At 44.3% G+C, this 16,150-nt stretch overlaps 1 protein-coding gene across 1 annotated transcript in view; it reads left to right on the top strand.

Annotated features, from left to right (window-relative positions):
* COL5A2 (collagen type V alpha 2 chain) overlaps positions 1–16,150 on the top strand; it is a 145,959-nt gene that overhangs the window by 117,976 nt on the left and 11,833 nt on the right. Inside the window, exons 31-45 of the mRNA XM_056861227.1 lie at positions 2,288–2,341; positions 2,962–3,006; positions 3,968–4,066; positions 5,324–5,431; positions 5,542–5,595; positions 6,647–6,700; positions 6,790–6,843; positions 7,860–7,913; positions 9,019–9,126; positions 9,945–9,998; positions 10,209–10,262; positions 12,473–12,634; positions 14,567–14,674; positions 14,904–15,011; positions 15,380–15,433. Coding sequence (XP_056717205.1) covers positions 2,288–2,341; positions 2,962–3,006; positions 3,968–4,066; positions 5,324–5,431; positions 5,542–5,595; positions 6,647–6,700; positions 6,790–6,843; positions 7,860–7,913; positions 9,019–9,126; positions 9,945–9,998; positions 10,209–10,262; positions 12,473–12,634; positions 14,567–14,674; positions 14,904–15,011; positions 15,380–15,433 — 1,170 coding nt within the window. The remainder of the gene's footprint in view (positions 1–2,287; positions 2,342–2,961; positions 3,007–3,967; positions 4,067–5,323; positions 5,432–5,541; positions 5,596–6,646; positions 6,701–6,789; positions 6,844–7,859; positions 7,914–9,018; positions 9,127–9,944; positions 9,999–10,208; positions 10,263–12,472; positions 12,635–14,566; positions 14,675–14,903; positions 15,012–15,379; positions 15,434–16,150) is intronic.

Here is a 16,150-nt window from a genome sequence, read left to right as displayed (position 1 = left end):
ATTAGCCAGAAGAACCCTTGACTGATCATAGTTATTGCAGTAGGGTAAAGGAAAGGAGAGCCCTGACCTGAATAGCCCAGGATAGCCCAACCTCATCAGATCTTGGAAGCTAAGCAGGATTGGCCCTGTTTAGGATGGGAGACCACCAAGGAGTACCGGGGTCACTATGGCGAGACAGGCAATGGTAAATCACCTCTGTTTGTCTGTTGCATTGAGAACTCTATGATGGATCACCACAAGTCAGCTGCGACTTTCCACTGCCACCATCGGAAGAGAAAGGGCTTCTGGATTGTTCCTAAAAAGCTGTTGAGAGCCAGACCAGACAAATGGGACACAGATGCATTGAGCTCCCATTGACCTTCTTTTCCTGATACTTTCCACCACCAACCTAGGAAGGGAGAGGGCTTCAAACCCTTTAGGATTATATATCTCACCATCAGCACCATGCATTGCCCCTAGAAAGCTGTTGAGAGCCAGACCAGACAAATGGAACATAGACGCATTGAGTTCTCATTGCTGTTCTGTTCCTGAATTTTCCTAATGTTCTTCATGGCCACTTTGGCCATTGGACTCTATGGCACTGAAGTCCCTCCCAAACCCTTCCCCCCTCAGGCTCTGCCCCAAAAATCTCCAGGTATTTTCCAACCTGGAGCTGGCAACCCTATGCCAGTGACTTTACTGGAAGAAGGCACTTAAAGAAGCTTGTAGAGCAGCTTTTTTGAGGGGAAGGACCTCTGAGACCAGAAATCTTTCATGGATCCTAATCAGCCATCTTCCATGAGTTTCCCCCTCTGATAACCACATTTCTTAGACAAATATACCTCTTTCGTTCGTGAGTAGTTTAATTTGCATTTCAGATGGCTCAGGTAAGACACGATCAATTGCAACTTTAACAACATCCATATTTTTTCTGCTAAATAAAATAGAGCTGCCAACCATGTAAAAGGTTTTCTAGATTGTACTGTTTAACTAGTTAATCAATTTAATTGGCTCTTATTTAAACAGGTCTGCATATTAACCCAAACTTCAATGAGATATTGAAGGATCTGTGTAATAATTTACAATTTAATGAACAAAAGCTGCATTCAGATAAGGGGGAAAATAATTTGTTTCTTTTTTATTACCCACTAAATAGCCGAGGTTCATCCCCTTCCCCCCCCCCAAAAAAGATTAAGATTGGTACTCAGTGATCAATCATTTAAACATTAAAAACCCATTAAACTTAAATTTGTAGCCTTATTATAAAAATACACTTGGTCAAAAATGGAAGCGGCTGGTAAGTTCTGTCACCTAATAGTAAATAGGGTTTATTACCTTCCACAACATAGTTACAGCATCCTTCTGAGTTAAGGGCCCCATGCAATTTGCCTGTTTGTTGCAAGCATGTAAGTAACTTCTGCTGAGGTTGAAGTACCACATGATGTTTGGTACTATGAAGGAATACCAGAGATGTGATCATTCACCCCTTTGTGACCTGTGGCTTCCATAGATTGGGGGGGGGCATGGGGAGTGGTCATTGGCAACAGCATGATGCTACTGTCAGAAAAGTCCTGGCATGCCTTTCTAGGAATTGATACCATAAAGTTTACCATAGAGTTTCCAGCGATTCCTAGAGAGGCGTGATGTCATACCATAAGCCTGACAGCCATTTTTAATATTATTTATCTCCCTCTGCCTTTTGAAAAATGGGAGCTGGGGATCTGCTGCCCCCACCAGTGGACTGGCAACTTAAAGTATCTCTTGTCCCACCACGAACTCTGCGTCAGCTTAGGTTGTCCATCAGTATGTGTTAGTTGGACTCTCCCAAGGCAGGTACAAACATTTTCTGAGGGGCTTTTCTGTGGAGGCTCATCCCTCTGGATTAGTCTCCTAAGTTGGGTTGCCAACCTCCAGGTGGCGGCTGGAGATCTCCCGCTATTACAACTGACCTCCAGGCAACAGAGATCAGTTCACCTGGAGAAAATGGCAGCTTTGGAAGGTGGACTCTATGGCAATATAACACATTGAAGTGCCTCCCCGCACTAAACCCAACCCTGTTCAGGCTCGACCTCCAAAATCTCCAGGTATTTACCAACCCAGAGCTGGTGAGGGACATGCAAAAGTCTCCCTGCCTGGCTGTTTTTTTTAAGAGTCCCAGCAAAACGTTTTCATTAGTGTTCTACAAGGCCTTTCCAGATTGATCCTGTTGGATTGTTTTTGGGTTGTTTGTTGGACAGTGTCCTTATCGGATGAGTTTACTGTTTTGGATTGTACTACATTGTTTTTAATTTTGAATTCTGTTTTCCAGGGCTTACCTGGGCCTCCAGGTCCTCCGGGGGAAGGAGGGAAGCCAGGTGATCAGGTAAACACTTCTTGACTCGGGCTTCACAGTTTGTGTTTGCCTCTGTTGTCATTCTACTTGTGTATTATTGTAATATCTCCCATGTGTATTATTGTAATATCTCCCTTGTTTACAAAGAACATGGCGACACATACCAACCATTACTTTTCCCCCAAAGAGTTTTGCCAGCATGGCCTGGCCTGACCAAGTGACATTTATGTCATATCCGGCCCTTGTAACAATTGAGTTTGACATGCCGTCCTAGAGCTTCCGTTGAGATGACTAAAGGACTGCCGTCATGTGGGTGGAACCAGTTACACTGGGCCTTGCCACCGGATCACTGAGGAACCGCTCTAACTGTTAGAAAATTCTTCCTAATGTCTAGATGGAAACTCGTTTGACTTAATGTCAACTCGTTGGTTCTGGTCCGACTTTCTTGGGCAACAGAAAACAACTCGACACCCTCCTCTATATGATAGCCCTTCAAGTACTTGTAGTGTTTGTTTGCACGTGCATGCAACTTCACCAAAGCAATGACTAATAGTCAGCCTAATAAAGATGACAAGTAGGGGAGAGTTTGCCTGGATTTTTAGGTGACAGTGCATGTTGTTGGTAACGATTTCCTATTTCCCCCCTCACAGGGTGTTCCTGGAGATCCTGGATCCCAGGGTCCCTTAGGACCAAGGGTAAGTTTTGTCTTTCACTTCTAGCATTTCATGGAATCATAGAGTTGACAGGGACCATAGGGTCATCTAGTCCAACCCCCTGCACAATGTAGGGAATTTACAACTACCTGCTCTCATTTCATAGCAATCTTCCAGGCTATTTTTTATATCTAAAGATGGAACACACACAACCCTGTATTTAAATGCTACAGTGCAGAAACATTAAAAAAAAACAACCCAAAACGACAAGCTTCCAACATTGCAATCTGAATTTCTCTGCTTTGTTCAGTCATAGATACTGTTTTCCTTTTCCAGTGTATCATGAAAGGAACCCCCCCATCCCACGTTTTTGCCACTTTGAAAACTGTGTTTTGGAGAATGCCAAACTACTCATGCAGAATATTTTGAATCTTTGATTTTTCTCTCTCATTCAATTACAATTGTGTTCATTCTGTGATCTTGGAGCACATCATGTTTCAGTTTGTCCTCTAGTTATTTGTTTGTATGATCTTACATTGCCAAGCCATACTTCCCCATGGAGCTCAGAGTGAGCTATATACAGTCTCCAGGTGGCTCCACAGTCAGCTATTTTCTGCATGGCTTTAGCAATGGAAGTATAGGGAAGGGGCTGTGGCTCAGTGGTAGAGCATCTGCTTATCATGCAGAAGGTCCCAGGTTCAATCCCCAGCATCTGGAGGATGGTTTCCCCACTCCTCCACATGAAGCCAGCTGGGTACCTTGGGTTATTCACTGTTCTCTCATAACTCTCTCAGCCCCACCTACCTCATAAGCTGTCTGATGGGAGGGGAAGGGAAGGGGATTGTAAGCCGATTCTTCTTTTTCCTCTTCATCATCATCATCATCATCATCATCATCATCATCATACATCCATGTTTGGCTTATCCCACTGTAATAAGTGTGAACTTTTCTGTTAGCACCTTCTCCGAACTCTCTAGATGACTTCCAGTTCATTTCTTTGCAGGGTGAACGTGGCCATCCGGGAGAAAGAGGCAACCCAGGGGCGCCTGGTCTTCTGGGGGAAAAGGGCATGGCTGGTGGGCAGGGCCCGGATGGTCCCAAGGTAAGATTTATGCACACAGTCTCACAAACTATGTATGAAATATTAATTTGGGGGAGCGTTCATCTAGTCAAAACGACTGAAGGCTGAACCAGCAAGGAAGAGGACAAGATGCATTTCATATATTCTATAAAAATCATGAAGGTCAGTCATATATGGTAAACTTATCAAATTTCAGTAAGTAACTGAGCCAGTCCAGGACACAAACTTATAATTAATGGCTTGCTTAATTTAATTAAGGGTTCGTTTTGTTCATATCATTGCCCTGAATTAGTCTGTTGCCTAGGGTTGCTAGCTTATATACGAGACCAAAGCTCTAGTCACACATTTGTATAGATTTTATGACAAGATCAGGTCTGAACAATTATTATCCCACACAGCCAAATACAATCTGCCGACCGTGTATTGCAGCCTGTGAGGAGTGCAAGAAACCCACCTCAATCTAGGGTTGCCAATTCCAGCTTTGGAAATTCCTGGAGATTTGAGGGTAGAGTTGGGGAGGGGACAGGAGCTCAACAGGAATGTGCTGCTCTAGAGTTAGTCTTCTAAAACTGCCATTTCTTCCAGGAGAACTCATTTTTGTAGTCAGGGTTAGATCAGTTGCAATTCTGGGAGAACTGTAGGCCTCACCTGGAGGTTGGTCACCCTTCTTCATTCCTGTTTATGGAGCACACAGGTAGGGTTGCCAGGTCCTCCCACTGCACTGGTGGGAGGTTTGGGGGGCGGGATTGGGTGGCCACACGCGGCATGTTTACGTCACTGCTGGGTTTACTCCTGGAAGCGACACATCGCAACAGGATGCTTTACCACTCAAACCCCCATGGTAAAGCATCCCGTCGCAATGCGGCACTTCCGGGAGTAAACCCAACAGTGATGTAAGCACGTCACATACAGCTGCGCATGCAGCCACCACTCCGAACAGCCTGTTGGATTGGCGGGCAATTGCCTGCCAGTCCCAGCAACTGGGCAACCCTACAGTCAGGCAAGTTTCCCCCACAACAATTCAACAGCAGATCATAAATTGTGCGGGAATATAATAGAACCAGATGTAGGCGAAATGTGTTGAGTGTACCTCAGAATGCAAACGAGGCCCGTGACGAGATCTATGCTTGAAACAAATTATGAGCATCCAGATCTTCAGCAGAAGAAGATGACAAAACAAAAAGTGGTCCCATTAAAATACGCGTTTTGATCAGAAGCTCTCTTAATTTCTGTTTTGTAACTGAAGAAGCCACAATTTCTTTTTCTTTTTCCTGACAGGGCAATCCAGGTCCCTCTGGAACTCCTGGAGATCAAGGACCACCAGGTCTTCAAGGGATGCCTGGAGAAAGAGGTATTGCTGGCACGCCTGGACCCAAAGGAGACAGGGTATGTCTCTTCAATGATTTCTGCTTCAAGTCTTAAGAACAGTTGTCTTTCTCTCAGTGACCCCTCTCTCTGTTTACAAGCAGCTTCAGTTTTTCTTATACTTCCTCTAGGGCAGCCTAGGAGAAAAGGGATCTGAAGGTACGGCTGGTAACGATGGTGCAAGAGTGAGTGAATTTATTGTTTCCCTTATTAAAAGTTTCCCCACAATACCCTTGACAATCCTTTTTTTTTGGTTACTGAAATGCTCAAGAAACTATAGTTACCAGAAATGAATCCTGCATATTTGCATATGGAGACATGGCACTGAAAAACTCTTATGAAATTGGAGTCGATTTGTGGGACCAATTTGAGATGAACATTTCTGGCCTCTTCATACTATAAAAAGTAAAGGTCCCCTGTGCAAGCACCGGGTCATTCCTGACCCATGGGGTGACGTCACATCCTGACGTTTTCTAGGCAGACTTTGTTTTATGGGGTGGTTTGCCAGTGCCTTCCCCAGTCATCTTCCCTTTAGCCCCAGCAAGCTGGGTGCTCATTTTACCGACCTTGGAAGGATGGAAGGTTGAGTCGACCTTGAGCCGGCTACCTGAAACCAACTTTCCATTGGGATCGAACTCAGGTTGTGAGCAGAGCTTGGACTGCAGTAGTGCAGCTTACCACTCGGCACTTCATGCTGTAGGGGGAGTTCATGCTGTAGGGGGGGCTCTTCACTTCATGCTGTAGGGGGAGTTTATTTTAAAGGTTAAATTATCTACACCAGGGGTCTCCTTTTTTGCTGAGCCTGTGGTGATGTTTTGAATTTTGAGAACAGGTGGTGGGCACCACCACAAAATGGTTGCATTGGGAGCAGTGCATCTGGTCACAAAATGGCAAGTAGGGCCAATCCCAGTACGCTGGGAGGTCTCAAGTCCCATGGTCTCCTACAGTGCAGGTAGTTGTTTCCAGATGGTTCCTCCCTGAAGACACAAAAGTGCAGGAAAGTTAGAATTGGCTCTTTACTGTAGGGCAGGGGTCCCCAGCCTTTTTGAGCATGTGGGCATGTTTGGAATTTTTAGAGGGTGGGGAGCATTACCCCCAAATGGCTGCCACAGGAGGCAGAGCCATACCCAAAAGGGCTGCCTGAGGAGGTGGAGCCAAATGGAATACCTCCCTCCTCACACATAAATCTTTGTGCAAAGTACCCTTCTCTTACTGATACTTGTTGTTATTGAATAGGGTCTCCCAGGTCCATTAGGTCCCGTCGGCCCTGCAGGCCCTGCTGGTGAAAAGGTAAAAAGATTTTGAATATTGCCATTAAATTGCCTCTGATACTTTCAGAACTGGATACAATAACTTTTTGTAAACTTTTTTTTTGGAAGGGTGAACCAGGTCCTCGGGGATTAGTTGGTCCTCCAGGTTCTCGTGGAACTCCTGTAAGTAGATCATCCCATTAATTTTCTAACTACAACGTAATTTGTTTTCTAACACACGAGGTGTTTGTTTTCCACTGTGTCCACTTTCCTTTCATCCATCATCTATCCTACCTTATCTACCTTGCTTCTAAAGATAAAATGCGCTGTCAAGTTGCAGCCAACTCAGCTCAAGTTGCAACCAACTCAACTCAAGTTGCAACCATGGTGACCCCGTGAAGTTCCACCTCATGGGGTTTTCAAGGCAAGAGCTGAGCAGAGGTGGTTTGTCATTGTCCTCCTTTGCATAGCAACCCCTGTCTTCCGTGTTGGTCTCCCATCCAAATACTAACCATGGCTGACCCTGCTTAGCTTCCAAGCTCTGATAAGATCGATCTAGTCAGGGCCGTTCAGGCTGCTTTTGACTATTCTAGTTATTTATTATTAGCAGTCTGATTAGTCACTTTCTATTATTACGAGAGTCCACGTTGCATAGTGGTTAAGAGCGGCGGACTCTAATCTGGTGAACCGGGTTTGATTCCCCACTCTTCCACATGAACGGTGGACTCTAACCTGGAGAACTGGGTTTGATTCCCCACTCCTCCACATGAGCGACACACTCTAATCTGGTGAACTGAGTTGGTTTCCCCACTCCTACACATGAAGCCAGCTGGATGACCTTGGGCTAGTCATAGTTCTCTCAGAACTCTCTCAGCCTAGCCTACCTCACAGGGTGTCTATTGTAGGGAGGGGAAGGGAAGGCGATTGTAAGCTGGATTGATTCTTCCTTAAGTGGTAGAGAAAGTCGGCATATTTCTTAACGTTATTTCGAACTGAAAGTTCCTTGGTTCATTTCTGTTTTGCTCATGATAATAAAGTACAGAGATGTCACTGTAACCCCCATCCCGCTCATCCTTTATTTTATGTTCATCCTTCTTTTTTGGAAAATAAAAAAAATGGAGATGTATCCTTGGAAGCAAGTTTTAATTATCGTTTCATAGAAAAACAGACACCTTTCTTTCCCTAAATTTCTTCTTCAGGGTTCCCGTGGTGAAAATGGCCCGACTGGCCCAGTTGGTTTTGCTGGTCCTCCGGTAGGTGAATCTTGTTCCTTCGCATGCATTTCTTTCAATCAATACCTCTCGTTACATAATGTTTTTAGGGTTGCCCACTCCGGGGTTGGGAAATCCCTGGCAATTTGGGGTGGAACCTGGGAGGGGCAGGGCTTGGGAAGGGGCAGGACCTCAGCGGGATATAATGCCATGCAGTCCACCCTCCAAATAGAGTTTCCAACTTCCAGGCTATGGCTGGAGATCTCCTGCTATTACAACTAATCTCCAGAGATCAGTTCACTTGGAGAAAATGGCTGCTTTGGCAATTGGACTCTGTGGCATTGAAATCCCTCCCCCTCCAAACCCCGCCCTCCTCAGGCTCCAACCCCAAAATTTCTGGGTATTTCCCAACCCGGTGCTGGCAACCGTGTCTCCAAAGATGTAGGGTTGTCAACCTCCAGGTACTAGCTGGAGATCTCTTGTTCTTACGAGTGAATTCCAGCCGATAGAGATTAGTTCATTTGGAGAACATAGCCACTTTGGCAATTGGACTCTATGGCATTGAAGTCCTTCCCCCCCAAACCCTGTCCTTTTTAGGTTCCGCCCTAAAAACCTCCCACCTTTGGTGAAGAGGGACCTGGCAACCCTACCTACAAAGCTGCCATTTTCTGTAGGCTGAAAATCAGTTGTGATTCTGGGGGATCTCCAGGCTCTACCTGGAGGTTGGAAACTCTATTTTTTCATCTCATAACAACATACTAAACTGCTTTGTAAGATTTTTAAAGCATAAGTTTTGGCAAGAGCAGGTCACAGAAAAAAGCAACGTTGTGCTAAGAAGCGGGTTTTCAAAATGATTTATGTGGCATCATTTTTCATTCTGTGAATACTTTGCCTCGAAGGGCAGCATGCTGGGCCATCCCTTGGCCACGAAATTCGTATGATTAATTCACAAAGAACCATGTCCCAAAAGTGAAAACAAAATAAAGAAATCGCTAAGTTTGGCCACATTTTGGCTCCGTGCCTTGTGTTGAAGTGCTTCTTAAAGATGTCGCTTACACAGCGCGTTGAAGAGCTTATTAGTTGTCCTTCGAATGGTGGAATCGAAATCTTTAATGATCCATAATTTGATGCGTCTTGCAACTAACAGGGCCCTGATGGTCAGCCAGGTGTGAAAGGTGAACCTGGGGAGCCGGGGCAGAAAGGAGATGCTGGATCCCCAGGACCTCAGGGGCTTGCAGGTTCCCCTGGGCCCCCGGTAAGTATAAATCAAATCAAATAACACAAACACTGGTTTGTATCAATTTAAACATAAGAACATAAGAAAAGCCCTGCTGGACTAAACCAAGGCCCACCAAGTCCAGCAGTCTGTTCACCCAGTGGCCAACCAGGTGTCTCTAGGAAGCCCACAAACAACATGACTGCAGCAGCATTTATCCTGCCTGTGTTCCACAACCCCTAAAATAATAGACATGCTCCTCTGATCCTGGAAAGAATAGGGATGCATCATGACTAGGATCCATTTTTACTAGTATCCATGAATACCCCTCTCCTCCATGAACATGTTCACTTCCCTCTTAAAGCCTTCCAAGTTGGCAGCCATCACCACATCCTGGAGCAGGGAGTTCCACAGTTTAACTATGCGTTGTGTGAAGAAATACTTCCTTTTATCTGTTTTGAATCTCTCACCCTCCAGCTTCAGCTTCCTTTCTTTTTTTAGTTTAACGTTTTATTAATAAAAATGGACAGTCAACAGTAAATATATACGTAAACTAAAAACAAATAGTCACATAATCACATGTCACATAAAATAGTTTTCAACCCTGCATCCGTAGCCCCTTCTCGCTTAACCGAAACTATGTCTTATTATAAAATGGACATTTCCATTCTTTGAATGGTTCTTGTCCATAACAGGTTTACACTATTAGCATCACTATTTTTTTGATAAGTGGTTAGCTTCACTAAAATATAAACCTCTTTCATTTTCTCGGCCTTTTCGGCTAAGATCAAGTGTAGTATCAATTTCATTAACTGAATATTTCTCCTTATTTGATTGTCTTTCTCGTTTCTGCTTAGGGTCCTTCCGGGGTACCTGGACTAAAAGGTGGCCGAGGTACAAAAGGTCCCCCAGTAAGTAGAATACCTGTCTAGGATTTAAATATTACCTGGAACTGCTATCCGCTTGAAACTGTCTTCTGAGCTTTATTCTGATTGCATGGTTTATTTCTTGATTATCATAAATCTGCATTTCACACCTGATCATTAAATGGGTTAGGTTACATGATTGATGATACAATGGGAAAGCATTGCCAAACTCTATGTGCATGTATATTTTTTCAGGGTGCTACAGGATTCCCTGGATCTGCTGGAAGAGTTGGACCCCCAGGGCCGACTGTAAGTTGAAAGCTTATTTGAGAAAAAAACTTATTAAGGAACATACATTCTGAATTAAAGCTAAAGTTTTGTAGATTCAGTTATTTTATTATCAGTAGTCTGAGCTTTAAAGCATTTATATTCCACCTCCTCCTGCACCCCAAAAAGTGTTCAAGGTGCCTAGCAATGTAGTATAAAACAATGTAGCTTCAATATCAATATGGGGTAGTAAACAGAGTTGTATCCAGACTGTGGAGATCAGGTTCAAATCCCTGCTGATGCTGACTGAGTGACTCTGGTTTAGTTACTATTTCGCACCTAACTCTCATAGGGTTGCCAGCACTGCCAGCAGATTTTGGACGCAGTGCCTGGGGAGAGGGGAGTTTGGGGAAAGATGTGACATCACTTCTGGGCGACGCTCTAGGAATTTCCCCCAATCTCTATGGTAAATACCATAGAGACTTGGGAGATTGCTAGATTGTCACTTTCCTGCCATTTTTTCTAATGATTTTAGTTGGGGGTCAAGGGTAAGAATTTATCCACCATGGACAGGCATATGGCAAGCCCAGCTTCACAGGGTAAGGATAAAATGGTATACGTAGGGTGGGGAAAAAGAAAATTGTGTCACTTCAAGCTCCTTGGAAGAAAGGAATAACAAATACTATATTGCTTACTAGAAACATCTCCTAAGGCTGTATCTCAGAACTGGGGTGGATTTTTAAGAAGATAAATTACAACCAAGGTCATGAGTTACATTTCTCCTCCTTGATTAGGAGTAGTGTAATCATTAAAATTTGGCCTAGTGCAGGAAATCATCTTGTACTTACTCCGGAGGTTGGTTTGCCATTGATGGGATCTTGCTTGATTGACGAGGACGGGAAGTTCATTCGACATTTATTACAATCAAGAGATCCGTCAACAACAATTTAACAGCACAGTTCACGTACAAATGTAAAAGTAATGTACAGAATTAAAATTCACAGCCTTATTGTGCTGTAATTAATTATACGTAAAGGTTATTAAAACATTTGGAATATCTGCTTCCTTATGGGGAAAGTCTCAGCACAGAATTTTGCCCCTTTAGAAGTGGTCTCATTGGAGCGAGGTATGTGTAGATTTTTCAGATCTTCCTGGGAACTTGGATAGAGGTGAGATATCTGGAACAGATGTCCTTCTAAAATGGAGAATATAACAACACGTGTTCCACTGTTTTGACTGCGTTCAATTGGCAGGAACACAGACATTTAGAGTAGTGGATACGCAAATATCTCCCTTTCACTAGTGCTGAGGGCAGGCAATTAAAACGGGCTAAGGGGAAAGCTCTGCGGTATCCCTGCTGGGATGTAGCCCTGCTCCAAAGATGTGCTGGACCACAGTTCCTCTCAGTCCTGTGACTCTGAGGGGAACAAAAAGAACGAGGCCTTTGAATTCAAAAAGCCGATGCGGCCTGCTTCTCGTAGCTCTCTGCAGGACTCTTCCCTTGAAGGTGAACAAGACACTTTAGGGCTAAGGCAAAACTCTGCCCCAGGGTTTATGCTTCGTAGCGGAGGGCAGGAAGTTGAAGGTAACCAACTCACACATGCATAAATAAATTCTGATTTACAAGCATAGAATAAACATTTGTGCAATGGAAATTACGTTTCTTTACCTGCTTAAAAAAATAACAGTGGATGATTGAGTCTGTTTACAAAAGTTTTGAAATGGCTATATATTTCATAAAGAAACAGCTCGTAAGCAGGTGGTTTATCATACTTTAATAATACTGGTTGAATACCCCTTATCCGAAATGCTTGGGACCAGAAGTGTTCTGTATTTCAGATCTTTCTGTATTTTGGAATATTTGCGTATATGTAATAAGATATCTTGGGGATGGGACCCAAGTCTAAACACTAAATTTGTGTATGTTTTATATACACCTTATATACATAGCCTGAAGGTAATTTTATACAATATTTTTGATAATTGTGTGCATGTGGGGCATTGTGGGGAACCTGCCGTTGGTGCAACTGGCCTGCACACATGCCATTTTATTACCCTTTGTGGGCACTCAAAAGGTTTTGGATTTGGGAGTATTTTGGATATCAGATTTCCAGATAAGGGATACTCAATCTGTAGTGTGGTTATAGTTTATGGTTCCTCCTTTGCACTTACTTCTATTTAAGGGCAGGGCTCTCAGTGCTGTGCTGCAGTAACTGACTCATGGGTTGATCTAATCAGGACTTCCATTTTAGGGAGCTCCTGGTCCAGCTGGGCCTATTGGGGAGCCAGGCAAAGAAGGTCCTCCAGGTGTTCGGGGAGATCCTGGTGCTCATGGCCGTGTAGGAGACCGAGGTCCAGCTGGGCCATCTGGTACTCCTGGAGATAAAGGAGACCCAGGAGACGATGGACAAACGGTAATGTGGAGGCGGGAGGAAGGGTTACCTTTGCAATGTGTTTCTCCATGGGGTGAAACCTTCTCTTCCCTAATGTATTTATTTGACTGGAAGAGTCAACTGTTAATCTTCCATAAACATGACAAGGACCTACAACCAATATGGTGGGTCACAAACCCACATAATATGCAGGAGGTATTGAAAAGATCTCTAGGAACCTGTAAATTATCTAATGGCCAAGCGGGAGTCTTGCATGACTCTACTACCAGATCAGCTCCTCCCTTCTACAATGTGGCAGCTGTTTTTCCTTCCTGACCTTACTTGGTGTCTTTGGCTTCATCTCTCACCGCTTTTCTTTTCTTGCTGAAGCTTCTCCCACTTCCTGTCTCCACCTTCCATAAGATACCAACTTCCCTTTCGCAGCCTTGCTTACAATTGTCAGGGATCGAGCCCCAAAGGAGGGTGTCATACTTTGTCACTCTAATGGCTCCTTTGTTCCTGGAATGCTTTTTTAGAATGGTTCATAGCAAGTCTTGATTTCATCTATGGAGCAAATGTCACAGAAATATCACAGCCGGTACCTCTCCAGTTTCATCATGTTTGAGCCTATTATTTACATTTCCCCCATCTCCTCTCCTCTCCTCTCCTCTTCTCTTCTCTTCTCTTCTCTTCTCTTCTCTTCTCTTCTCTTCTCTTCTCTTCTCTTCTCTTCTCTTCTCTTCTCTTCTTCTGCTAACTGATGTCATACTTCATGCATCGAATGAAGTGGGCCAGTCCACAAAAGCTCATTCCAGAATCAATTGGTCTTTAAGACATCACAATACTCTTTTGTGTTTGTGGTCACTGATTTATTTTTTTGCATAAAAGACTTAAAACGTTAGGTCTTTTATTTTCTTATTCAAACCGGACATTTCGATGCAATCGCAATTCTTTGCTTGTCCATCTAATTCTGCCCTATTTCCAGGTCAAAAGTGTTTAAAGCCCAATACCAAATTGTGGCACTTTGTAACTTTAGGGAAAATATGACCCATACATGCCAGGTGAAGTTAGAACTTACAATCATGTACAAACATACCTCGGAGATATTGCAGGTTCGGTTCCAGACCACCGCAATAAAGCGAGCCACACAATTTATTTTTTTGCAGTGCATATAAAAGTTACGTTCACACTATACTGTGGGGCTATTAAGCGTGCAATAGCATTATGTCTAAAAAAAGTACTGTAATAATATAAAAAAATTAAAATATTGTGAGAATTACTAAAATGGGACACAGAGACATGGAGTGAGCACATGCTGTTAGAAGAATGGAGCTGATAGACTTGCTCAAAAACATGATTTCTGTGAGGTGCAGTAAAGGGAGGTATGCCTGAATTACTGTTACTAGTATCTAAAGAGCCAGCATGGTGTAGTGGTTAAGAGCGGTGGTTTGGAGCAGTGGACTCTGATCTGGAGAACTGGGTTCGATTCCCCACTCCTCCACATGAGAGGCGGAGGCTAATCTGGTGAACTGGATTTGTTTCCCCACTCCTACACACGAAGCCAGCTGGGTGACCTTGGGTCAGTCACACTCTCTCAGCCCCACCTACCTCGCAGGGTGTCTGTTGTGGGGAGGGGAAGGGATGGCGATTGTAAGCCAGTTTGAGTCTCCCTTAAGTGATAGAGAAAGCCGACATATAAAAAGCAACTCTTCTTCTTCTTCTAAAGGTAAAGTGTGCCAACCAGTCGCAACTAACACATGGCGACCCCATGAAATTCCACCTCATGGGGTTTTGAAAGCATGAGATGAGTAGAGGTGGTTTGCTATTGCCTCCCTATGCATAGCAGCCCTGGATTTCTTTGGTGGTACCCCATCCAAGTATCTACCCTGCTTAGCTTCTGAGCTCTGATGAGATCAGGCTAGGCTGGGCTATTAGGGCTGCCAGTAAATCCATTTGGTTTCTTGTCTATTCCAGGGTCCAGATGGCCCCCCAGGTCCAGCTGGAACTACTGGTCAGAGAGGCATTGTGGGTATGCCAGGTCAACGTGGAGAGAGGGGCATGCCCGGACTGCCCGGTCCAGCTGTGAGTATTTTTGGTGTTGGTATTTCAGATAGGAGTACAGTTGCTTCTCTATCATCTTTGGTTGAACCTGAAAACTGTGTACCTGCAATGCCTCTTTATTTACCGCAACATTCACTTCTGCATTTATATTTCAAATGCTATCTCTGATAAGTATTTTAAATTCCACACTGATGAGGATCGATGCTTAGAAGAATGGCAAATACTGATGAGATATTTCTCATCATTCCAGGGTACACCAGGAAAACAAGGTCCAACAGGTCCACCGGGAGACAAAGGTCCTTCTGGGCCTGTAGGTCCTCCAGGTGCTCACGGTCCCGCAGGTGAAGCAGGCCCAGAAGTAAGTGTCTTTTTTCCCCCTAGACCACACAACGGGTTGCCGGCCTCCAGGTGGGCCCTGGAGATCTCCTGGAATTTACAGCTCCTCTCAAGATGACAGAGATCAGTTCCCCGGGAGAAAATGGCTGCTTCGGAGGGTGGACTGAATGGGCTTATAATCCACTGAGGTCCTTCCCTTCCCCAAGACCCATCCTCCCCAGGCTCCACCCCCAGATCTCCAGGAATTTCCCGACCTGCAGCTGGCAACCTTTGTTATTACAATATAGAAATTTTTTAGCAGTGTTGTATATGTTTACATAATATACCTGTTGTCACACCCCTTTGCAAATCCAATTCTGCAGTCAATATATGCTTTCACTCAAAATACAGGGACCTGCTGGTAATGATGGTACTCCAGGACGAGACGGAGCTGTTGGAGAACAGGTAAGAATATGCAGCATTACCACCGACAATTTAATAAACTATTTTCTTGCTGTACAGTAAACTTCTTTGGTGTCTTTATATCTTGGTCTTGGGGCAAAAGTCACACTGAAAACCTCCCAGTCTGAACCGATGGCCTGTTTCAAAGCTGAAGAACAACAGAGAAGAAAGTCCAGGACAAAAAAACTGGAAGGGGGGGGGAGATGGGTACAGACTTGTTTAAGGGAATGGGAAATGAGGGGGTTGTGATTCACTCCATCCTGCCCAATCTGGGATGTCGTGGAAGATGTGGCCGTAGCTGTCAGTCTCAGTTGGAGAAGATAGTTCCAGTCATTTTTCTTTGCTGTGTGAGGGCAGCCCATCATGGAGAACTAGTGATACTGATCTTCTATGTCTGATGTAAGCATCTGATGAATTTGCGTCAAAAAAAAATCTGTTGGTGCAGTTCATCATTTAGATAACTCCAGTGCCTGCTTTTATGCATGGCACACCTTTCTCCTTGGGCCTAAAACTGTTTCTCATGTAGTCCTACAGTTCAGGGAGTGGGAAGATGATGGTTAAGAACAGTGGTTAAGAACGGTGGACACTAATCTGGAAAACCGGGTTTGATTCCTCACTCCTCCACATGAAGCCTGCTGGGGGACTTTGGGCTAGTCACAGTTATCTCCAAACTCTCTCAGCCCCACCTACCTCACAGGGTGTCTGTTGTTGGGGGGGAGG

The sequence above is a fragment of the Euleptes europaea genome, chromosome 15 (genome assembly GCF_029931775.1).
Source record: "Euleptes europaea isolate rEulEur1 chromosome 15, rEulEur1.hap1, whole genome shotgun sequence".
Classification (NCBI taxonomy): domain Eukaryota; kingdom Metazoa; phylum Chordata; class Lepidosauria; order Squamata; family Sphaerodactylidae; genus Euleptes; species Euleptes europaea.
Note: the sequence above shows the minus strand (reverse complement) of the source record. Positions and strands in the feature narration are given on the sequence as shown.